The following is a 24,780-nucleotide window of genomic DNA, read 5'->3' on the forward strand; positions in this document are numbered from 1 at the left end:
TGCTCAACTTTTTTTTATGAATTCAATTTAGCTATTGATGGGTGAAGATTGATAATATACATGGTCAAATAATTCCATATACTTTGTCATATTCAATCAGCAATTCTTTCAGTAAGTATTAGGCATTCCTGGAGCTGGGCATACAACCCAAACCAAAAGCAAAGCTAGGCCTTGCTCTCATAAATTTTACATTCCAGATTCCTGAATACAATAGTGCTTGACACTCCATTATATTTCATGAACACTTTCCAAATAATGGCAAGATGCGAAGCAGGCTGGAATTTCTCAACGCTGGTTTGCACCTCTAAATAAACAAAGGATTTATGGCTGCCTGTGCAGTCTTACACAAGTTACTTAGCATTTGTATTTCCCCCGTCAAGGAATATGACCACTGGGGTTTTTCTTGTTAACGTGAGATGTGTGTTGGTTATTCAGCAGTTACTGTGATTGCTGTCATTCTCTGGTCACAACAAAAACGCACTTGCTGAACAGGATCACCTTTGCAACTTTGAAAACGTTCTACAGCCTTTGGCTGCACACTAGACTAATCAAATCCCAAATTTTGAGCACGGATCACAGGGTTCAGAGACGCTCTGCTCGGTGGTTCCAACGTGCAGGCAGGTTTGGGAATCGGTCTGGGTTCTAGACTTCTCCTATCCCATTCACCTGACTGCTTGGTAGAATCACCGCGCATCTGCGGATAACGAAATTCATATAACCGAGGTGCACACATCTGGGCTTTGTACTGTAACTTGAATACAGATCTTTCCCACTTATCTAGAATGGGGACAGTGACTGTGTCGTGCACAGCTGCGTGTGTGTGACCATAACTTGGGTAAGGACTGCTACCGCAGCCTCAGCTGGGCCTGCCCGGAGGGAGAGAGGGACGAGCAGGAAGAGCGCCCGCTGCCTGGGGCGCTGGGCCCGGGCGGGGAAGACAAGCTGGGCCGCTCCCGCGGGGATCAGCCCCTGGGCCCACCTTCCCCTTCTCGGCGCCGCTCCTCGCCCACCCCGACCCGCGATCGCGGCCCAGGGCTGGTGTTGGCGCCCCCCTCTCGGTTCCCGCCTGCACCGCGGGGTTCAGAGCTCTGCTCGAGTCATGGAGCTCGGGCCGCACAGCAGGCCCGCTGAGCCGGGGCGTTGCGTGAGCGGCTCGCCCAGCGCGGGCTCAGCGTTCCCGGCGTCCCGGGTGTCTGCCGCCGGGGCCGAGCCCGGGAGTCGGCCCGCAGCGGTGGCGGCCGTGCTGCCGGCCGGGGGCTGCGGGGAGAGGATGGGCGTCCGCACCCCGAAGCAGTTCTGCCGCGTACTGGAGAGGCCGCTCATCAGCTACACCCTGCAGGCCCTGGAGAGGTAACTGGCGCGGGCCACCCGCTGCCCCGAACCCGGGCCCAGCCCGGCAGGCGTGGCGGGGACCCGGCTGGGGTGCTGACCAAGCCGCGCACAGGGACCCGGGGACTTGGTTCCTACGCCGGCCCCGCGGGGCCGCGGGAAGAGCGGCTCCAGGAGTGCCTGGTGCGCGCTGCCGCCGCGCATGCGTGCGCCCCAGGGCCCTGGACGCACCTCCAGTTCCCTGGGCAGGCACGCTTTTTTTTTCTTCTGGGAGATCGGCCTGGACTAATAACCAGGCAGTAGAGAGAAGGGCAGGGTTAATTCCAGTCTTTCAATAGCCGGGAGGGATTGGAGGGTGAGATCGAGGCCAGCCACCCTAGAAAAGAGACGGAAGTTATTAGTGCCAGAAACAGTGGGCAGTGTTAGGAAGGCCCCCCATGACGTGGTGAGAGGAGAAGGGACCTGTTTGTGTTGTGATGTGATGGAGCTGAGGTGAGGCTGGAAGCATTGTAGAGGTCTCCAGTTCTGCAGGGTCTTTACTTTTGAAGTCAGATGCAGACCTATGTGAGGCCTTAAACCCAGAAGTGGTTACATTTCAAGATAGAGGGCGTTGTTTAGCATCATTAACCTTTACAGGAGGCTTTGATAGAAACCACTGTCCTTGGCATTTTGTGCCGGAGAGCAACTCCCTCTCCCGTCCCCAACACACACCAGAAAGCCAAAGGGACAAAGGCATTGCTCATAAGATTATTTTACTTTCTGATTATTGGCATTTGGCAAATGGAAGTGTAAGGGGCCGCAATCATCCTTGATTAATGTAATCAGGCCAGTGGTTAGATCTGAAACTCAGTCAGACCTGGAAACGATTCCAGTTACCATCCCTGTCTGTGGTTTTTATTCCTCTGTATAATACGGAGACTGCTTCGTACAGCCACCCTGTCAATACTACACACCTACAGAGTTCTAGCACCACAGACGTGCTGGCACCCCTGCATTCATGCCGGCCACGGGATGGCTTGTGGCATCTCTGCCAGCCACGGGATGGCTTGCCATGGACACTGGCAGGAGAATCTTTGACTGCTTGGTAGTTATATGAAGGAAGTTGTAGATGGTGTTTTCATTTATCATCTCTTTACACGGGAAATGCTTCATATTAATTGGCTTTTTTGCGTGTACCGTGGTAGCCTGAGATAGGTGAACACCAAAATTTAAATCTTTTAATGTAAAAGAATGTTTGGAAAATATTATGGAATATACTATAAAATATAAATATCATAAAATATTATTGAAAATATGGCAAAAGAACATTTGTTTTCCATTTTGCTTAATTGATTACAGCAATTTGAAATCCTAATAACCTACTAGGGAAATTGGGATAAATTATAACAGGTTATAACTCAGGGAACTTTGATTACTTTTTTATTTGATTGACAAGGAACTGAGATCTGAAGTCTTAGTCCCTCATGTGACTATTGCTTTGTGACATCAATTTTTATGAAGAAATTTTGTTTCAAGAAGCCACGTGACCAAAGTATTATTGTCAGGGGCATTAAGTTCTGATAGGAGGCTCAACTCAGTTCATTAACTTAGGTATCCAAATTTTGTTTAGAAAAATGTTCTTCCTGGATCTGAAGTTGGAAATTGTCTTGTCCCCCACAGTCACTGAATGGGAGGCCCATAGAATCGACAGTAGAGCAGTTCCGACAATGGAGTGGCCCCATTTGCAGAGGGTCTGGTTGACATTCCACAGAAGGAAGCAGTGGATGGCGGCACAGTGTGGAGTCTGAGAAGCAGACAGAGTGCCGCTGCACATCCTCCTGACAGAGGAGAGGCGGGGTGATGTTCTCTTTCCCTGCGTTTTGCATAAGGCGTTACAGGATGCACTTGACAGTTCAGTGAACTTTAGCTCAGGGTTGGGGCCGGTTTCTTTTACTCTGCTGGGTAACAGCTTTACCAATACCTGGGGATGTTTAAGATCTTGGCAGGGGCTGAAGTAGCTGGGAAAAACCTGCAGCTGGCTGACTCACAGAGGGGTCAAGGCTTGATTTTTTTTTTTTCTTTGTCGTTGTTGTTAAGATACAAAATGTGGGGTTGGTGACTGGGGGACCATAGAAATAAAAATTCTTACCAGTAGTCTGATTTCTGGTTTCAAATACTTGGGGAAAGAAAATGTTGATTAGAAGTGTTGGTTAGTGTGGACTAGTTTTAGAAAAGGACAAGATTATAGCTACACAAGACCAAACAAGTGAAGTGAACCTCAGCCATGCTTGTGTGGGGCTGGGCTGCCCCATCAGGTCGGCTGTGACCTCGCTTGCCCTAAAGCTCTTACGGTTTCTTAAGCCCCCTTAGGTGGAAGACCCTTCTTAAGAGAACTTGTTCCTCGGATATGGTTCATGTTTATCAAAGCATTATAATTTGACCTCTGATATCAATCACACACAATTGTTCTGGTCTATAATATTGGTTTAGACCACTGCAAATTCTTCAGGGCAGGTCAGATGAGAATACCTTGAATGTTTCTCTAAATGAGCAATATTGATCATGTGAGTTAAACTGAGATCGTAAGAATGGGAGAGACAAGATGTGAGAATTGTTTAGGAGGTAGTATTGATCCCGGCGATTAGTGATTCAGAAAGAGAAAGGTGCTTAAGACACTCTTAGTTGAATGGTAAGACGATCAGTTTGATGAAGTCGGAAGGTCATGTCCAAACGAAGGGAAGAAGTAAGGCTGACCTATTTTGTACAGGTTGCATGATTAGAGCTCTGTGTTGCCTTGCCTTTGAGATTCCTTCAAAACCAGGCTAAGACCAGTGGCTCCAAGGCTCACAGAGCTGAGCTGCAGCTAGAGGACTTGCTGTTGCTAAGGGATTAGCATCCAGTCTACCCCACTACCTCAGTATTTTGTCCTAAATCATCAAAATGGGCATGAAGAGGTGGGACCCTATAGACAGTGGCTGCAGTGCAACTCAGAGTCAAGTTTCCACAAAGGCAATCTTGTTAGAGAGCAGCATCTGCCACTGTCCCTTTAAGGCGGGATTTCTGCAGCCCGAACCAGAGTGCTTTGTAGGTGTTAACAAGGCTTGATTTCCCCCAGGTTTTTAAGTAAGAAATTTGTGTACATGTTCTATTCCCAACCAGCTTTATTAAACCATCTGAGCAGAGTAAGCTTGTAACATTTGTTATTCCAGAAGAAAGTAACTTCTGAGATATTATATTTCCTCCTCAAAATGTCTGTAGGTGTTATAGAGCTTGGGGCTAGGTTTATATTTGTTATGGAATGTGCTAGGAAGGAAATACTCATGCAGATTTGATGGGATTGTGCTGCCGGGGTTTGGTGTGGACTTGTTTTCAGCTCAGAGGTAGACCAGATGCTGCTATTCAGCACGCACTGTGTGAGGCACTTAAGGTCTTTTACAGTCTCATGATTTTGCATTATTAAAAGTCTTTTATAGAATTAAAAATTAATTCTGTGATTTGAAAAGAATGTGAATAAATCCTTTGAAATACAAACAGTACTTACAAAAGCTTGCAGGTCCTGGTTGTTGAACAAAATAGCATAGTAAGCTTACTACTTCTTGAGTGGTATGGAGTAATGTTTTCTAAACTATCACTTTTTTGAGGGACTTTTTCCTCTTTTGTGCTATAATTCTATTCTCATTTGTATGTAACCTAATCAAGGACACGAGATTTAACTTAATGGAAGTTCTCATGATATAGCAATTCCTGAAATGCATGCTTTGAAAAACAGTGGTGTAAAACATTGTAAAGCTGGGCATGGTGGCTCTCATATGTAAATCTGTCAGTCAGGAGGCTAGTGCAGGAGCTTGAGACCAGCTTGGGGTAGGTTGTGCATTCCAGGGCAATCGGTATTGGACACCATCTCAACAATAGCACTCCCCCCCCCCCACCAAAAAAAGCAAAAACAAACCAAGACCTACTATAAATTCAACTTAATAAAGTTAGGGCTAGAACGATGGCTTAGTGGTTAAGAGTACTTGTTGATCTTGCAGAGGACCCGGTTCAGTTTCCCGTGCCCACATGGCAGCCCACACTCATCTGTTCTGTCTTCTAGTCTCACTCGACTGTATGTGGACATACATGTGTGCAGGCAAAACACTCATACATTTAATAAAGCTTATATAATTGCCTGGGAATGGTCTAAAGCTACAGGTTTAGCTGTTTATTTTATTATTTATTTATTTATTTTTTGTTTTTCCAAGACAGGGTTTCTCTGTGTAGCTTTGCACCTTTCCTGGAACTCGCTTTGGAGACCAGAGTGGCCTTGAACTCACAAAGATTCTCCTGGCTCTGCCTCCCAAGTGCTGGGATTAAAGGCGTGTGCCACCACCGCCTGGCGGTTTAGCTGTTTATGACTATTTACATCTACTTTATTTTAAAGAAAGGGAATCATGGAACAGATATTTGAATGCTTATGTGTTATCCTTTCATTTTTCTTCTTGATTCTTTCATATTTTAGATAAATGTAATTTTTCATTAAACTCTTTAAAGTTATCTGAGCTGAACTCTCTGGAAGAGCATGCAATGGAAAGAAACAAAGGTAAACTGCTTACGAATCAAGTGAATTACTTGCCACTGATGTAGGTGAATATTTATTATAATATTCTATATTGTATTATTCTATATAAAAGAGAAGTTAACATGGGACCACATTATATAATTAGACAGGGTTTCTCTTTGTAGCCCTGGCTGTCCTGGAACTCTCTTTGTAGACAGGCTAGTCTCAAACTCATGTAGATCCTCCTGCCTTTGCCACTGAGTGCTGGGACTAAAGACGTGCACCACCTCACCCCTGGATAAATAATCTCTTAAAAGCATTTTTACCTAATTATTCAAGCATTGTCTTGTTCAGTTGGCAAATATTTATTAACATATGATGTGTGATAATAATGCATAGGTGAGGGCATGTGCCAGATGCTTGGTTGACATTTGTTCAGTGTCCCAGTAAATACATGGATAAAGGAATACTTTCCTTTGTTGGAGTCATTAGAAATTACAGGAAATTGACTATTTACTGTAAAAGCAGCAAAGCCACATGTTTTAGCCTGGTAACAATACTGAAGTGTTAGATACAAAATGGTCCAGAATGACTTTTTCCTCTCTTAGATGTCACACCTTCCTCTGAGACAGTGTTGGTACATTTATATAGGTTAATGGCATAAGCTCCAAAGTCGGTTTGAGTTTAGCCCAATCCCTTCATTTGCTATTGGTGTGGTTATGGGCAGGTCATTATCTCTGTGACCTCAAAAGTAAAATTGAGACTGTAGCAATTTATCCCAAAGAGCTGGGTATTGAGATAGTGCATGTAAAATTCTAAACACAGCCCACAGGAGCTAGCAAAGATTCCACATTTTTAGCTGTTTCTGTAGCTAATATTATTGAAAGTAAAATATGTGCCAAGTTCTGGGATGTAGTCTTTCTGAGAGCAGAGAGAACATTTCAGACTGCAGCATGGTCTTAATAATCTTTGGGGACGAGTCTTTGGAAATAGATGGTACCGAGATTGCACCCAGCTTTGTAGTCAAAGGAGGTTTCCTGGATTGGCCTTGGGTCTGCAGCTGGAGAGCAAGGAGGCCTCAGATTTGGGTTAGTCTGATGGGAGAGTGGGAGGGCAGTATGGAGAAACCAGAACAATACAGAGGGTGCTTGTAAGGGGATGTGTTCCCCTCTCTCTCGGTTTTCTCATCACTGTGAGAGGATCAGCTTAAGGGAGGGGAAGCTCTGCTTTGCAGGGGATAGCCCTGTTACAGCGGGGAAGGCAGTGGAAGCGGGTCAGCAGGGCTAACCTGAAAGTCGAGAATGTAGGCTGGTTGCTGGCTTGGTTTTAACCTTCAAAAGCCTGGGGACCCACTAGTGCTAGCCACGAGTCTTGCCCTAAAGGTTCCATGGTGTCTTTAAGTATCCTATCAGCTGAGGACCAAATGTTCAAATACATGAGCCTGTGGGTGCATTTTGACCCAGACAACGTTACTCTCCCTTCTGGAAGCAGCTAGGCAGGAAAGTGAGAGGGTTGTGGCAGAGGGGAGGCCTGTGTGTTATGGGCCTGGAACACATGGCCCTAGTAGCCTAGTAGCATGGCCCTAGGCTTTGACCATGAGAGGGATCATCCAGAAGTAGCAAGAGTAGATTGTGTTGGGATAAGATGAGGAGACAGTTCAGAACCCCATTAAGTATTGGACAAAAGAGATTGCAAGAAAGAATGATGGATCACAGCTGTGGAAGTTAAGCCAAAACCTTTCAGAACTCCACAGTGAGGCAGGACTGAAGGGTGGTGATTTGCCAGTTGCTAGAATCTTTGTGAACAGCATAATTTCCACACTCCTAGGATAGGGTAAATTCTAGAGTTGTCAAGAATGAGATTGGTGTGGGGGATGGGCTAAGCAAACCAAGGAACAATTTACAAGTGATCTCATTCTGGAGTCTTTATCACTTATAAAGACTACAGATTGCTCATGGGCATCCTGTTATTGCGTCATTTTTATCATTAAAGTCATTTTGAAATGTCTGGTAAAATGTAAAATGTAAAAGTAATTGAGTACCTCTTACTTAGAATCTAAGGTTAAAATCAAGGAAACTAGCCCACAAGTGTTGTAAGATGTTACACTGTGAGCAATTTATTCATCCAATAAACACTTGGATAAGAGTTTTGTGTAAAACAAGACAGATATGTGTTGCTATGGGGCCTATACTCCAGAAGATGAATTATATAAAACAAAACACAAAACAAAACAAAAAACACCAAAAAAGGAATATTGTATTGTCAATGAAAAAATGGCATCTTCCTATCTTTATTCATTTTGAATAAAACAGAAATACAGAGGTATATATTTTTATACTATCAAAGATAGTAAAGACATTATATGAATCTATCACATAAATTATAGAAGTATATTATATTAATTATCGTATAAATGTCTTCTGAAAAGTACCTCTTTCAGAGATGGTATAGAGGTATTACATGACTATCCTACAAGTTAAAAAATGAGACGTGCATAACACATGTTAAGTGCTTTTCTTGTTATCTATGGTTTTGATACTTGGTGTATTTCCAGGACTTAACTATTCTAGCATGAATATATAGGATTTTGTTGGCTTATAATTCTGTTTAATTTTTCTTATTTTAAATTACTTTTTTGTAGTTGGTATATACAATTTTAGAGAATTTAAATGACTTTTACTCAGAATTGACAATGTGGGTCAGAGGCATTTGTCCTGGTTTGGGGCCCTTGGAACATGCAGGTCCCCAGTGTCACTTGCTGGCTAAGACTACTGTCTATAAGCCTGCCACACTTTCTTATCCAGAGCCAGTCAGTATGGACTGTGTTCAGTCTGGGGGGGCTATGTGAGGCCCATCAGTATGGACTGTGTTCAGTCTGGGGGTGCTGTGTGAGGCCCGTCAGTATGGATTGTGTTCAGTCTTGGGGGGTTATGTGAGGCCCGTCAGTATGGACTGTGTTCAGTCTTGGGGGGCTATGTGAGGCCCGTCAGTATGGACTGTGTTCAGTCTGGGGGGCCTGTGTGAGGCCCGTCAGTATGGACTGTGTTCAGTCTGGGGGGGCTGTGTGAGGCCCATCAGTATGGACTGTGTTCAGTCTGGGGGGGCTGTGTGAGGCCCATCAGTATGGACTGTGTTCAGTCTGGGGGGGCTGTGTGAGGCCCGTCAGTATGGACTGTGTTCAGTCTGGGGGGGCTGTGTGAGGCCCGTCAGTATGGACTGTGTTCAGTCTGGGGGAGCTGTGTGAGGCCCATCAGTATGGACTGTGTTCAGTCTGGGGGGGCTATGTGAGGGCAGATACTTAATTTTCACAGGAGAGTGGTTGGTTGCAGCTCATGGATCATCTTGAGATAGTCAGCTGGTAGAACTCAGTAGTGTTGAGTTCTCCCACTGTGGGAGAAAATAGTAGGAAAAATATAAATGTAAAAGCGTATTCTTTTGTGTGTTTTCTCAGATAATTTACAGATATACTATTTGTTCAAATTTAATTGAAGGAAAAAATCTAATGTATATATGTATGTATACTTTATGTACCATGCCATGAAAGATACACAGAGTGTGAAAAATCACCTCCATTGATAGTGTGAAATGCTTACTGATTGCCAGACCTAATCAAAACGTGTGACAACTGAGCCTTCAGGAATAATCTCCCAATGTAGATAGATTGGTAGCTTATTTATACTGGAATGCAGTTTTTTTTTTTTTTTTTATGAGCTTTAAAGTCCGCGTCTATTAAATGCACACATGCTTTCTTTTTAGAGTATGCTGGATAAAGGACATTGTTGTGGCAGTGACAGGGGAGAACATGGAAGCAATGAGGAACATCATCCAGAGGTATGGGCACAAGCGCATCTCACTAGCTGAGGCCGGAGCCACGCGCCACAGGTCGATTTTCAATGGACTGAGAGCCCTGGCAGAGGATCAGCCAGACTGTAAACTCACTAAGCCAGAAGTGGTGATTATCCACGATGCTGTGAGACCTTTTGTGGAGGAAGATATTCTCCTGAGAGTTGTCATGGCAGCTAAGGAGCATGGGGTGAGTGTTTGACACTGAGGATGGGTGAGGGGCAAACACTGCGGTATGGTTAATTTGTTGAATTTTTGATAGAAATGTGTTTAACTGTCTCTAACTGGCTACATAAGCTGAAGACATTACTTTAGGGCTGTCATAGCACTGTAGACTGTGAGACTTGAACTTTTTTTGGTATATCATATGAACCGTTTGGAGGATTCACTAATGATGCCATTAGAATATATGCCTGTTACACTCATTCAGTCCTTCCTTATACCCCTATAAATTGCTTTTCTTTTTCTCTTCATGCTGTACTGTACCAACGTGTATATTTGTTTACATATATACACATATTACTGGCTAGATTCCACATATGAGAGAATATGCGGTTTATTTCTTCTTGACATTGTAGGTAATGGACATGAGTTGTGAAGGAGGAAATAAAGCTAACTATTTTTCTAGTACTAATTCTGTTCTGAATTCTTCGTTTTTGGTGGTGGATGAACATATCAAGTATATTCAATACTGAAAATGTGAAATTTAATATGCTGTTTCACAGTTTCTATTTCAATGCCAATTCTAACTGTATATAATTTCATTAAGTTGTATAGACTTTGGATTGGGTTGATGTTGGTGTGTGATGTTTTTATTTATTTGAAAGTTTTTTCTAATGAACTTTATAAATATATGTACACAAATGGAACTTTAATGAGTTAAATTCATAAGCAGTTGTATTTCCAAAATGCATAGAAATCTGGTAAAAGTACAGTATGTACACAGTTAACAAAGACCTGGCCCATGGAACTTGTTTTCGTACCTTGACTCTTCCAGAGATGGCTTATGTTCCAGGGTAGATAGCACCTGACCTTTGCATTGCTTCCAGTGAGTCATTTGAAGACAACAAGACTGCTTTCCTTTCTGTGGCCGCAGATAAACACAGGCTGGGAAACACACCTATTGCCATGTGTAGAGCGTGGTTACTTTTTTCTGTTCTTACCAGGTAAATGTCTGTAAATATGGGCACAGATACTAAACTTAAGTTTGCATTCTAAACTTGAGACAGAGACAAAAAATATTGTGTGACACTATTCGTGGGGAGACATGAACAAATGTCTGCTCACCCCAGATGGGGAACCAATGACAGATTAAAGTGAGGATACCACCGAAGTCCAACTTGATGAGCCAAGGAGTTTAATCGGCGGTATTTATAAGAATGTGGGTGAGTAGACTCACAGGTGCAGAAATGATTTAAAGACAGTTGCATCACTGAAAGCTGGCCCCCGCCTAGGTGACGCTCAGATGAGCTGGAAATCCTGCACAGCCTGCAGGCAGCTTTTCAGGTTGGAGAAAGGGCCTTTTTCCAGGTAGCTGATTTGGTCTCAGTCTCTTCTAGGCAGTTCAGCTGGTCTCTTCTTCCAGGTAGTTTGACTGAACTCTGTTTCTTTAAAGCCGCTTGGCGGAGCTCTCCTTTCTAGGCAGCTCCACTTGTCTGAGAGTCTTTCTAGGTGGCGGACTGTTCTGTCTCTTCCAGAGGCCACTCAGTTCTTAGCGCTTTTATAACCTTGGGGAGGGAGAAGCCTAGCTAGAGTCACTAGTCGGTTTCAGAGACTTCCCGAAGCCGCTAAGTTGTTTACTTCCTGAGCTTAATGCCCTTCTCCCGGAGCTGGGGGTTTGTCTCTGAGGAAACTGCTACACAACAAACAGTGTTAGGGTCCGAGAGAAGTCCCATAAAGGGCTGCTGTGGAATGTCTTTCTGTACGCTGTGAATATGTGTTGCTTTGATTGGTTGATAAATAAATCTGTTTGGCCAATGGTGAGGCAGAATAAGGTTCTGCCATACGTTTGAGCTGGAGAGAGAGCAGAAGAAAAGAGAGTGGGGCAAACACTGCCAGCCGCAGCCAGGAGAAGCAAGATGTGAAAGTACCAGAAAGGCACGAAGCCACCTGGCAATGCACAGATTGATAGAAACGGGCTGAGTTAAGTTGTAAGAGCTAGCTAGCGAGAAGCCTGAGCCAATAGGCCATATAGTTTGTAAATAATATAAGCCTCTGTGTGTTTACTTGGGACCAAGCGGCTAAGAGACGCAAGTGGAGAGATTTGTCCTGACCTCTGGGCCAGGTAGGACCGGAGAAACTTCTGGCTACAAAAGACCACCAGTCATGTTTGGAATCAGCAAGAGAGTTTAATAAAAAAATTCCGGCATGCTGGGGTCAATTTCAATCCTGTTATAAGAGGGGATGGCCGTTTCAAGAGATGTGTTGTGGGATATTTGATTGCATTGACACTCCAAGACTGTTAATAAAGTTAACCTTGAATCAGGGAGTGGAGTTAGTGACTAGCCAACTTGAATTAGCCATAGAGAAGCCAGGAATATGATAGAGAGACACAGGAAAGAGTAGGGAGGGGCTTAGAAAGATTCACCGGTCTTTTCCATCTGGGAAGGTGGAGAGAGGGTCAGCTGGTCGTTCCTCCCCTGCTTTCTTGATATATCCTAATATCTGACTCCTGGGTTTTTGTTAATAATAGCACAATTTAGATAAATGCTTCATAGATGGTATAGTTTAATAGATCTCAGATTTGTTTTTGTATTGGGAATTCTCTTGGTGGTGTCTTAAGGGACAAAAGATTTTTTTTCTTGTTCTAATTAATATGCTGAGAGTGTCACTGTTTCTCATGTCATTAATAAACATTATCAAAATGTATGGCAGCTGTTTTTTATTGAACACATCAAGGAGAATTCTTGAAAAGAAGCTGTCTGTAAAAACAGATTGAGTGATTAGGACTGCAGTGATGTGGAGAGGTTGGAGACTTCATCTCTAGCTAGCTTTAGCCCCCTGAATATCCATTCCTTGCCCACCTCTGTGTTGGAAGTAATATCTCATGACTCATAGATTAAAAAGCCTTTGACATCTATTAACTTAGCTGAACACTAACTTCCTCCAACCCCCAAGTTAAGATTGTCATCAGATAGCATGCACAGCTAATAGAGCATTCCTCATTTTGCTGTGACCACCTCTGTGATATTTCCACCAATGCATTTGAAAGTGTCTGGATTTATTACTTTCTTTGTTTTGATACTATAAAACTTGGTGAAACTGCTTCCACATTGGAACTCAAAATTTAGAGTAACCTAAATCTGTGTTCCTAGGCTATGGTCACTCAAATTTGGCTCCAAATAAATTATCCCTTATTCCTGTTGAGGTAAGAGCTGTGTTGTTTTTCATTGACAAAGTTTTGTGGTAATTTTTGTTAAACTGTCACTTTGTTAAATTGTGAATCAAACTATTTTGAAAATTTAGTCACATGTATATCTTAAAATCAACAACTTTTATTTTTAATGAAATTTGGACGTTTCTAATTACATTTAAAAGTATGATTCAAAACCAAAACTTTATGTCATTAATTTTTGGAAAAAAACAAAAAATATGGTTTCATTGGGAGATATTGCCTTGGTTTTGTGGATGGGAAAGGATGTTTTTCATGAATGGTAGAATCATGAGTTTCATATGGATATGTGTATTAAAGATTTTTCTCAATTCATTAATGATTAACTAGATGTTACAGTTGGTTAAAGCTTAAATCCAGAGACCCACAAACTTCTATGCAATAAAAATCAGTTCTTAGATGAACTAAAATACAGGCAAAACTGGAATTTTCATGGAGGAGTCACTCAGACCCTACTAGACAGAACATATTTCCATGTTTATAGGCAAAGTTTATTGAGAATTGCTCTAGTTATCTGTAAGCTTTAGAATGATGAAGAGCTTAAAGGCCACATTGAGATGATGTGGGAGGGTCTACTCTAAGGAACAGGTTTTCTACTGACGTGATTCTGTCCACAGTTTCTGTAAGGGGCTGGCAGTACCTGGAATACTGCCACAGCAACTCAGGTGCTTGCAAGTGATGTTTCCTGCCACCTTAGGCTTGGAATCATGAAAAAGCAAGTGCAGTTGAGATAAGAGTAGTTGTAATTATTCAAAGGGTGGCAAATACTGTTTTAACCTGTCCACAAAATGTGAAGAGTGACCTGAGTCATGACCACTCAGCTAGAACTCAGATAGTTTAAAAACTATCAATGGAGATGGGATACACCAAGCAACTAAGAAGAAGGTTGGCTGCATATAGAAGCTTGGGAGTGTCAACCAGCACACAGTTTCTCTTTGTGTGGTTACATTTTCAAGATCCACATGGAGGAAAGATGGCTTTTATAGGGCTAGTGGCTAGATTCTTACAGAAGTATCTCTTTCTTACTATTAATGTTAATTTGGATATAAAATACTAAGTGAAATTTTCCATTACTTTAAAAATAGGTTGTCATTTTTCCTGTTTTCTTTTCCCTCTGCTTTTGATAAGTCTGTGAAATAAACCAGACTGTTAAAATTGTTTTCCCATGGAGATGGAGAGATGGTGTAGTGGGCTGCTTTATCCAGCTTTGATATGAGAGTTTGTGCCCAGTCTTATTGTAACTTGTGAGGCTGTGTGCTAAGGACATCACTGGGAGGCCTGCTCCTTTTGTGAAGGAAAATGGAGAAGGAGTTGATTTTGGAAATAGAGGAGTTGAGGGGAGGGTCTGGAAGGAGTGGAGGGAGGAGAAACTGTGGTTGGAATGTAAAATATGAAAGAAGAATAAAAGTTAAAAAACCAAAGAAGAGCATTCATGTCTTGTGGCACACAACACCTGTAACTCAGGCTTCAGGGGATCTAATGTCCTCTTCTGGCCTCTGTAGGGGCCTGTACTCATGTCTGCAAAGCCACACTGACAGGTCATTTAAAAAATAAAACACTAACAGGTACATTGTTGATATTCCCTTGAAAGTAAGTTACCTTTAAAAAGACGTTTATCTATTTCTCCTCACCGTGGTTCAGTTCGTAGAAGTGTCTGCACATGAGCTGCTTCCCTTCCTTACTGTCCTTTAAGGAATTGGATTCACAGCTTTATTCTAGAAAATTCTGGAAAAAAAAGTCTGGTTGTTCTCTGCTGCATTTCCTATCTGACTATATTTTCCTTTTCTTTATGTATAAGCATGCTAGGTCCTTTTATCTCATCTTCATGTCTAGCTTTTCTTCCCCGTTTCCGTGTTTTCTGGATGCCCAGTCCTAGGTGATCTGTTTTCTATTTCGTTTACTTTTTAGCTATGTCTGATCTCCTGGTTAGGAATCCACTGAATATTTTTCAGTTCTCTGGAGTTCTTTCTAGTCCGTTTTCAAATGTGATTAGTCCTCCTTCTGCTTTGATTTCACATTTTATCCTTTAATATTTAAACCATTTATACATTGCAGCTAATTGTACTTCTTGGTAGCTCTCCAGCTTTTCCTTTCTGTTCACTTTTGCTCGTGATTCGTTTCCTCCTCTGCCCTACAGTTTGAGCTGCAACAGATGTCGAAGAACGAGTCCTGCTCTTGTTTGGCAGGACTTCATCAGGGAGAATCCCGCGGACATGGGAGAGGGTGCATTTCTGAAGCCTGGATTTATGTTCTTGCTGCCAGCAGTTCCAAGCACATTACCAACTTCGAGCAGCAGTACACTGATTCTTGGCTTGCGGTTTTGTAGATCCTGGGTAATATTAAATCAAACTATTCCTGCACATATGCCAAGCTGATCATTAGGACTTTTCAGGAGCAGCTGTCCTTGCAGTATAGGTCTAAAGCCAAGACAATCTTGCTTGCAGGCTTCCTTGACTTGGGTGTTCTACCCTTTGTGAGCCCATGTCAGAGCCTCATCCTAACCAAGTGGTTCAGGCTCACGATGTTAGTTATCGTTCTTCATTGTCTACTGAAGGTAAATGTCCCTGTCCACCCAAAGCATCTTTATAAATTACTTCCTTTGTTTCTAGCTGTTGTCTTTGTTACTCTCAGGAAGTTTTGTCATGAGCTCAGTCACATCCTTTAAAAATCTTTTGGTAAAATTCTGGCTTATATTTATTGGTTTTGTTTTTTATTCAATGGTTTTAAAAGAAAATATTACTGCCATTTTGACAAAAATAGATACCTCCATCTCTTCTAAACATGAAGTAATCATATGGTTTTCCAATTCAGATGTTAAGATGAATAGCATCAAGAATTTCTTACAAGGAAATGTTAGAGGGTGAAAGTATGCTGGGATATTAAAGGATGTCTAAAAGGTGGTTGAGACTCATTGTACAGGGACAGGCAGGGTATTCCATATTGGGAGAACAGGCAATGTCCAGCTACTGCATACTGTAAGAACTGATACTCATAGCATGGATTGTAAAGGATGCAGTATCTATCGGTTTCCAAAAGACTTGCCCCTGAAAGAGACATGGAAAGCTGCTTATGTGCCTTCTTTGCTTTGGGTGAAGGGTTTGATGTTTCTGTGCTTGCTTGCATATATTTCAGTTTTCCCAGTCAATTTATAAAGTAGGTCAGATTTGCTGTGTGTACTTCTACATCCCAGGTTATTTTCCAAGGTATAACAATATGGCTTCTTCTAGAACTGTTCTTTCTAATATCTTGGGCCTTCCTGATTTAGAAACTAGATGTATTGTCAGTATGCTTTATAATAAAGGATTTCGTTGGCCTTTGTTCTAAGTTCTTGGAAAAATCTACAGACTTAGACTTTCTAACTAATAGGTTTTTTTGTTTTGTTTTTTCTATTTCTGAGCTGGGATCTTTCCTCAGCTGATGCTCATGAAGGATGATGTAATTTGGGATGGGAGCTGGTCACCAAAAAGGCCTGTGATGCCATTAGAGGGTTAATGCTTTGAGCTGGCTCACCATCACAGAGGTGGAGGGGGCTGCAGATTAAACTGAATCACAGGGAATCCATTTAATGAGTCATGTGTATTTCAGGAAACTGTAGTATGGACCCTGAGGCTCATAACAGCTGCCTGATTATTGTGGACACACTGAGGTACTGAGTAATGTGTTCTGAGTCCATGGAAACTTTGTGTTTCAGATTCTTCCAGACCATATGAAATCTAGATCTTCATCTGGGAGTTGGTCTGACATTGTGATCAACCTGGAATTGTGAATGTGGCGCTTCCTTGAGATTTTGGTGTTGGTTTATCAGACCTCTGTTGTTCAAATGCTAAACAGTCTTATTAATAAAAAACTCAGAACCAGATATTGGAGTGAAAGCTGAAAGATCAGAGAAACAAAGTAAGCTACAGCCACCACCTCTTACCTCATTAGCTTCTCAGCCTGAAAGAACCTCCAGCTGAAAGGGATGCTTCTGCCAAAAAGCCTTCAGTTCCTGTCTCCTCACGCCTTATATACCTTTCTCTACTCAGCCGTCACTTCCTGGGATTAAAGGCATGTGTGCTTCTCAGTACTGGGATTAAAGGTGTTTGTCACTACTGCCTGATTCTGTTTTTTTCTCCTAGACTGAGTCAATCTCATGTAGTCCAGGGTGGCTTTGAACTCACAGAGTTCCAGACGGAGCTCTGCCTCCCAAGGGCTAGGATTAAAGGTGTGTGCCACCACTGCCTGGCCTCTATTTTAATCTAATGGCTTGTTCTGTTATCTGATCTTTCTTGCCCAGTGGCTAACTTTTGCCACAAAGAAAGTAAACTCTATATGGAGTTTCTTCTATGCCCATCATCTTCTCTGAAGTAGATTGGTGCTGCTAGGAGGAGGCATGTCTCATTGTCATTAAAAAACAAAAAACAAAAACAAACTGTTATTAAAACATCTTAAATGACATATTCTGTAGATCTCTGAAGTATTTAAAGATGACCTGTCTGTCTAAAATATATCTATTTGACCTTGAAAACATACCTAACCTGACAGGTTCCATTGTAATAGGTGATTAACTACTAGCTTGCATTTCTTTATATCCCAATTAGTTGATAATAATAACTTTCAAGGACTAGAAATTTGTATTACATTGTTAAATAAGTTGTATAGGTACAATACCTTGAATAAGAGTTGAAATGTATGTACAGTATGTTCTAACAAAAATAATCTCAAGTTTGTATCAATATATAAAGATACATATCAATGTAAAATATTTAAAGCAAGTAGTTGCTTTTTAAAAGTAGATTTGATAATCTACCTTTTTATCTTATCATATCTATACCCTCCCTTTTTTTTCAGAGTAGATTCAATAATCTACCCCTTTATCCTATCATTTCTATATAATACATTTCTATATCATATCCCCCTTTCTTCTTTTAGGAAGAGATTGACTATGACCAATAACAATTTTTAACCAACCCTTAAACAAAGGCAAACATAATCTATTTTTGGGGAATGTGGGCACAGTTTTCTAGGCTACTTCCTGCTGATTTGGGGCACTGGTAGTCTTATGGGGAAACGAAGAAAATTTAGGATTATGGTCAAGTCCTGATTGGAGTTGTCTGTGAGGCTGTATCATCTCAGCTAGCCATCTTGATAGTGTCCTGAGTGGTTTGTAGTCCAAAGCCAATCTTTGGGTGGTGTTTGTCAGCTTAGTGGTATTATTATTGTCCTGATAGAATCATCATTGTGAGGTCCCATTGTCTTTTTGGAGACTTCAAAGTTGCTGTTAGGTGTGGTCATGGTTCACTGCAGAAAACTGATAGAGATTCAAATCTAAAATCATGTATAGGAAGCTAGATGAAGCCTTTTTTTCTAGAATTAGTACTCTATATGACCATTAATATCATAAGAGTTTAAAATATATATATTAATCTTATAAATTTTGATATAAAATTCATACCTTAAGAAAAGTTTTAAAGAGTCAAAATAAAACCAAAGGATCATGAGATTAATAGCAATAGAATAGTTCCTTAATTTTGGTTTTTCTTCTGTCCCATATCAGGTGGCTCTTCTGATGTGATACAGAGATTTTGCATTTTCTTTTAACAAGCATGCTTGGGTTTAGAGAAGGAGAGAGATACATTCCAACTCCAAAGCCAGCTTTAATTTTTATTGAACTAGGACTACATAAAGACCATTTGCATTATGTCTCTGTAGAGAACAGCAGAAACAAATATTTAGGAAGACTTACATTTTATCCTGTTTGATATGTGATATACCAATAGGCCAATTTACTCTTTCTTGGGACATTTTTTTCTGTATGATTTATCCTTTTTCCTCAGATATCTCTTTTGTCCAGTGTTCTTCAGATTCCATAGCCTTCATTCTCCTGAAAGACAAAAACAAAACCCTTCCCCAATCCTAACTTTGGGGAGTTTCCCAATCTAATATTTATCAATTTTGATTTATACTTTCTTCTGATTTTTTCTTCTTTGTTCTATAGCTGGTTTATCATCAAGAGCAGTATGGTTTTTTACAATAGGCATTAGGTTCTTTAATTGCTCTGGGAAGAAGTTTCTTCCATGGTGACAGGAAAAGACTGAACTGAATTTGACATGGGGGCCTGTGAGAGGCCCCCTCAGGGAGTTTCTCAATGGCAAAGGATTATCTTGACTGTCCTTTGTTGAACTACATTCCTTAGTCCAATGTCTGCCTTTACGACACCTTCTGCATAATACAGAAGGGAGGGACATTCTATTAGGATTATTATCAAAAACATTGTTTCTAGGAACACCATGTTTACAGTTCATTTTTAGGTGATTTTGTTTACTGCAATCGAAACATTTTGACATTTTGATTTTTCTTCAAACCTCTGGAAATCACCTCTCCTATCCAAGCATCATCATGATTGTGAGGTTCAATAGTTATTGTATCCATTCCTCCAAGGTTGCTGATCTTGCTTTTAATGGCCTAATTACCCTTATGCATTGTGCATGAGCATTTTCAAAAGCTAGAGATTCAATTATTATCTATCTAGCTTCTGAATTTGGTATCATTCTATTTAGTGCTAAAGTCAGTCTTTGTAAGAAATAAGTGAAGATTTCTTTTGGGTCCTCTATAACTTTAATAAATGACTCAGTTTTCTTTCCAACTTCTTTAATCCTTTCCCAAGCATTCAAGGCTGCCATTTGGCATAAAGCGAGGGTTTAGTCATCATATAAATATTGTCTTTGTATATCAGCATAATTGCCTTCTCCAAGAAGTTGATCTTGGGAAATTTCCATATTTCTAGCTCTACTTCATTGTTCAATGGTCTTAGCTTCATCCTTCTACCAGGTCCTCCACTGTAATTGGGGACCAGCCTCTAAGACAGCTGTAACCCAATTTCTCCAGTCTTGAGGGATAATTCTATTACAAGTTGACCATGAGTTTAATACCTGCTCTAGGACTCCTCAGCCTGAAAAAGAGCCAGACAGATCTCTGCTCCCAAGTGCTAGGATTAAAGGTGTGTGCCATGACTACCTGGCCTCTATGTTTAATCTAGTGGCTTGTTCTGTCCTCCGATCTTTGGGCCAATTTTATTAGGGTACACAATATATCACCATAGACCTGTGTAAGGGCATGGGAGAATTCTGGATTTGTGGCTATTGGGTGATCTGAACACCCACCTGGGGCCGTTGTCTGAAGCAGGAGCATTCTTGTCAGGGATTTCTCACTTGAATCTGCGATGTCCATGCTAACATAGGTAGCTACTCTGAGAATTATACCATAGTGTGCCAGTTGGAACTGAAACAATGAACAGTCTTTACATCTGGCAGTATTAGCTCTTCCTTCTTGAGTGGCTCTTTTGGTATCTATGAATCTGTAGTTGCTTTTTTTCCTCCCCTTTTGTCTGCTCTCCTCAAACCATCTTCTAATCTTTTATGTGGCTCCCTTATTTTATTCTGTTTCAATAATCTACTGATCTCTGAGAAACCTAAATCATGGCTATATTATTGATTTCGCCATAAAACTTAAAGTAAAATTCACATTTTTAGTATAACCACAATTTTGTTTGTTTGTTATTGGATGCTCCATTAAATGTATAAAGGAAGAGGTATATGTTAAAAACTTGATTTTACATCTAGGAATATACAATTATCTTAGTCAATGTTCTGTTGCTGTGAAGAAGCACCATGACCACAGCAATTCTTATAAAGGAAAGCATTCAATTGGGGCTGGCTTACAGGTTCAGAGGTTTAGTCCATTATTGTCATGGAGGGAAGCATGGCAGCATGCAGGCAGACAAGATGCTGGAGAAGGAGCTGAGAGATTTACATTCTGACCACAGGCAGCAGGAAGAGAGCAACTCCAGGCCTGGCTTGAGCATTTGAAAGCTCAAAACCCACCCTGTGACACACTTCCTTCAATAAAGCCACACCTACTCCGACAAAGCCACTCTTCCTAATAGTGCCACTTCCTATGAGCCTTTGTGGGCCATTTTCATTCAAACTACCACAACAATCTAAACTATTTTGTTCTTGGAAGGTCAAAGAGAAAGGGCTTGCACCTTGAGAGAGAAGAGCTAATGAGATCTCCTATTGCTGGCTTTGAACTGTCAGGCTGAAGGCAGTTAGGGTGACTGCTTCTCTGGGGCTCCATAATGACTCTGAGGCTTTCTTGGTGCCCAGCAGGTAATCCATCAGAACAACACGTAGCAGCAAGATTCATGTGTTACCTCCTGACATCCAGACTGGGCACTAGAAGTGTCAAAGGGCTCTGAGCTGGCCTCAGGGCATTCTGTTCTGCTCATTTACTGTTTTTGTACTTGTCTAAATAGATGTCACCCAGCCCTTTGTGAACTACTACAAGATAACCAGTGTCAGGGTCCTAGTCATTACTGCTGGGGTCTGCCACAGCCAGAGCCAGGGTAGGAGTCTCCAACCATTTTCTCAGCAAACCATGCACAGATCCTTGAAAGCACTACTACAGAGTACAAGATAATTTGACCACCTAAGAGAATTGCTTACTCTGCCCCTTATATTCAGGCCCTCCCCTAGTCCCTGGGGATTAAAAGCATGTATTCTCTGTTTTTACGCTTTCTGCCTTTTCTCATTATACAGTTAACCTTTTGAAAAAAGATTATTCCTTCTGTGTGCATAACATATTTACATGCAGACATGGGCTCCCACCACCGTGCTGAGATCTCCCAAATCTCCTATGCTCAGGCCTTTCTTCTGTATTCAGCGTCCACCTCAGTGGAGCTCTTTGAATTTGTCTTTTTTCCTTGGCTGTGGCTTCAGATACGTGTTAGAATATTTTAACCCTCTCTAGAGTTGGCCTTGAGGTTGATAATGGTGGGGGCATTGATTCTTGCCTCTGGCCCCTTCCAACACTGGATAATACAGTCAGATTTAGATGAAGATGACTTTTCAGTGGTGTGGTAGGAAGTTTAGAGGGTCAGTATTAGACGAATAACAATTACTTTGAAAACTATTGTAATAGTCCATATGAGAGATAATGAAGGCCTGTCTAAGCCACTGAGGTGGAGATGGAGTTAGAGGATGTTTAGGATTGTCTGGACCTGACTGACTAGCAGTGTGAGCCACGGGGTAATGAAACATATACCTGTTGTCCCCCTCTTTCCCTGACGTTGGGGCTCATTGCTCCCTGTGGTATGTCTGTCCTTCACCACCTCCTCAGATACCTCCAAGGTTCTGTGAGAGTAAAGCTTAGATACTGACCTCTCTCTGCACTTGTGCCCATGCAGCCCTGGGAATTGTATTAATGTAAGAGGTTTTACTGTCCGGGTCTTCTTTAGCACTGGGTCACAGGTCACCTTACCTCTTAATCCCATCGAGCAAAACTCTATGCACTTATCACCCACACTGGGTTGAGTTTTAAGTATTTTAAAACAGGAGTTTTTGATTTACAGGCAGGCTCTTCGTTTCTTTCAATATTTCAATTCTGTTGCACAGACTTTCAAAAACAGGAGTTTTTGACTTACAGGCAGCTTCTTTGTTTCTTTCAATATTTCAATTCTGTTGCACAGACTTTCTACCTAGTACACTTCTTTGTTATAGGAGTGGCCTCGTGAGCTGTAGAATGGTTAGCTACCTCTCTCTTTGCTTCTTCACCCCTACTTAAGGATCCCTCATGTGGCAGTCACAAAGTGGGGGAGAACATGATAATTCAAAGTATTATGTGTTTATATTTATTCTTTAGTAAAATAACTAGTTTTATTATTTAATAAGAATTTTTATTTTTTAACAAAATGACTAATTGTGTTATTCTTTAACTTTTTTAACTCTTTAGAAAAATGACTAATCTTTAATAAAAGGAACAATTGACTTAAATTAACGTGTGATTGACAATAATGTGAGTTTATAAGTAGTTCTGGATAATTTATTTATGGATTAGATTAAGAAACCCACCTGAAGTAGTTTCAGATTGTTATAAAACAATAACACCGAAGTTTTACATAGATATCATTTCTTGTATAGCAAGAAATATGTCATCATTCTCGATTTTTAACTAGTTTCTTGTTTAAGATGAGATACTTCTATTGTTTCTTTGGAGACAGTGACGTGTGTAGCTGGAGACATTGGTAGGACTGTATCTGTGTAATCGAGGGCTTATTCAATATGGCTATATTTAGCAGTGATTAATGGTACTGTGGCAATCCTCTTAGCTTCTTTTGTGTTCATCAGGAAAAATACCTGTTAACTTCAGCGTTCCAGCCCCAAGCTGTGGATTCTGGGCATGTGCTTTGGAGCAGAAACAGAAAGTCACCTGGCAGTGATTTAGTCTGTAGTTGAAAATTTGACCTTTAAGCAGAATTAATGTGACTAATTACTTGTATTTGATTGTGATCAGGGTGCTAGAAATCTGTCTTATTTGTGTGTAGGTGACATAATGATCCTTCCTGGATGAAGGAACAACCTTGGTATTGCTTTAAATCCAGAGTTAATGAAGGGATTCTTTTGTAAAACAGCGAGTTTTAAAAACTGAACCACCCCCTGGGAACAGATGAAACTTTATGTTTGATCATGCTACAGAAGCTACTTACTGCTCCAAAAGCCTTTGTGTATCTGTCCTATGCTCTGACTTCAGAGGAGGTTGGGAGAAGTATGTCAATGATGGATGAGTCTCTCTAGTGATTCAGTGAAATAAAGTTTATTAACACACAGATGCAATATTTGGTAATACTAGAAATAAGGTGGATATTTTCTTTCCAGGAATTAAAGTTTAGCCAATGACATGGAGTTTCTTTTATGACTTTTGTTGCATATCTAGTTTAGTGGTGTTTTATAGGGTAACAGAATAAGGTTCTGTCTCTCTTCGTCTCTGTCTGTGTCTCTCTCATATACACACACTCATGATGAGTCTTCTCTGATCTCTTAAACCTTTCTGTAAACACAACACAGGTATACACAGAGGTGTTTCCATGGTGATTCTAGATTCTATCAAGTTGACAATGAAAGTGAACCATTACAAAGTTCTTTTGGTGTTTTAGGATCTTCCCCTGTTTTAATGAAAGGTACTTCACATTTTGATCTTGGCATTGATGTTGTAAGACTTTCCTTTTTCAGCTTGACTTTTGTGCATTTTGGGGGAAGAATTTCTCCTGCAGGGTTCTTCACTGAAGCTTTTCCTTCCTCTTCCTTTTCCTCTTCCTCCTCTGCCTCCTCCTCCTGCTCCTTCTGCCCCCTCTGCTCCTCCTCCTTCCCCGCTGCAGAACCTACTCTTTCTGTGGAATATTGCAGTCACTTTGAGGGGCAGATGGCTTTCTAGACGTGCTGTGACACCCTCTTCTTTCATCTTCTGACTCTGTCATCCTCGACAACTTCTAAGTACTACAGTAACAGACAGGCCCGAGCCAATCTGCAGCCTGAAGACCGCAGATGCTGTCTGTCCTTCAGAGGGAAACAGCTGGTGATACAGGGTTCTTACAGTTGCTTGTGTTACTTTACTTGATAGTTCTGAGTCTCAAGGGGCTTATGGCCATCAAGAAGAAGTATTTCTACTGTGCATTGTCTAGTTAGATATAATCATATGCTGGTTAACTTGACATAAGCTAGGGTGAAGCAAGAAAGTACCTCTAGCAAGTTGGTCTCCATCAGAAATTAGATATTCAACTTTCACGGTAATTCTGTAGACAGGTCTATTGGGCTTTTCTTGATTGATGGTAGGTATGGGAAGGTCCAGACTACAATGGGCAGTGCCACCTCCAGGCAGGTGATCTTGG

The 24,780-nt window shown here is 41.3% G+C and overlaps 1 protein-coding gene across 1 annotated transcript in view; it reads left to right on the forward strand.

The window, feature by feature from the left end:
* The first annotated feature begins 830 nt into the window (after positions 1 to 830).
* Positions 831 to 24,780, forward strand: part of Crppa (CDP-L-ribitol pyrophosphorylase A) — a 291,765-nt gene continuing 267,815 nt past the window's right edge. The window contains exons 1-2 of the mRNA XM_059279633.1: positions 831 to 1,350; positions 9,602 to 9,878. Coding sequence (XP_059135616.1) covers positions 1,100 to 1,350; positions 9,602 to 9,878 — 528 coding nt within the window. The 5' untranslated portion in view covers positions 831 to 1,099. The remainder of the gene's footprint in view (positions 1,351 to 9,601; positions 9,879 to 24,780) is intronic.

Source organism: Peromyscus eremicus, chromosome 14 (assembly GCF_949786415.1).
Source record: "Peromyscus eremicus chromosome 14, PerEre_H2_v1, whole genome shotgun sequence".
Lineage (NCBI taxonomy): Eukaryota > Metazoa > Chordata > Mammalia > Rodentia > Cricetidae > Peromyscus > Peromyscus eremicus.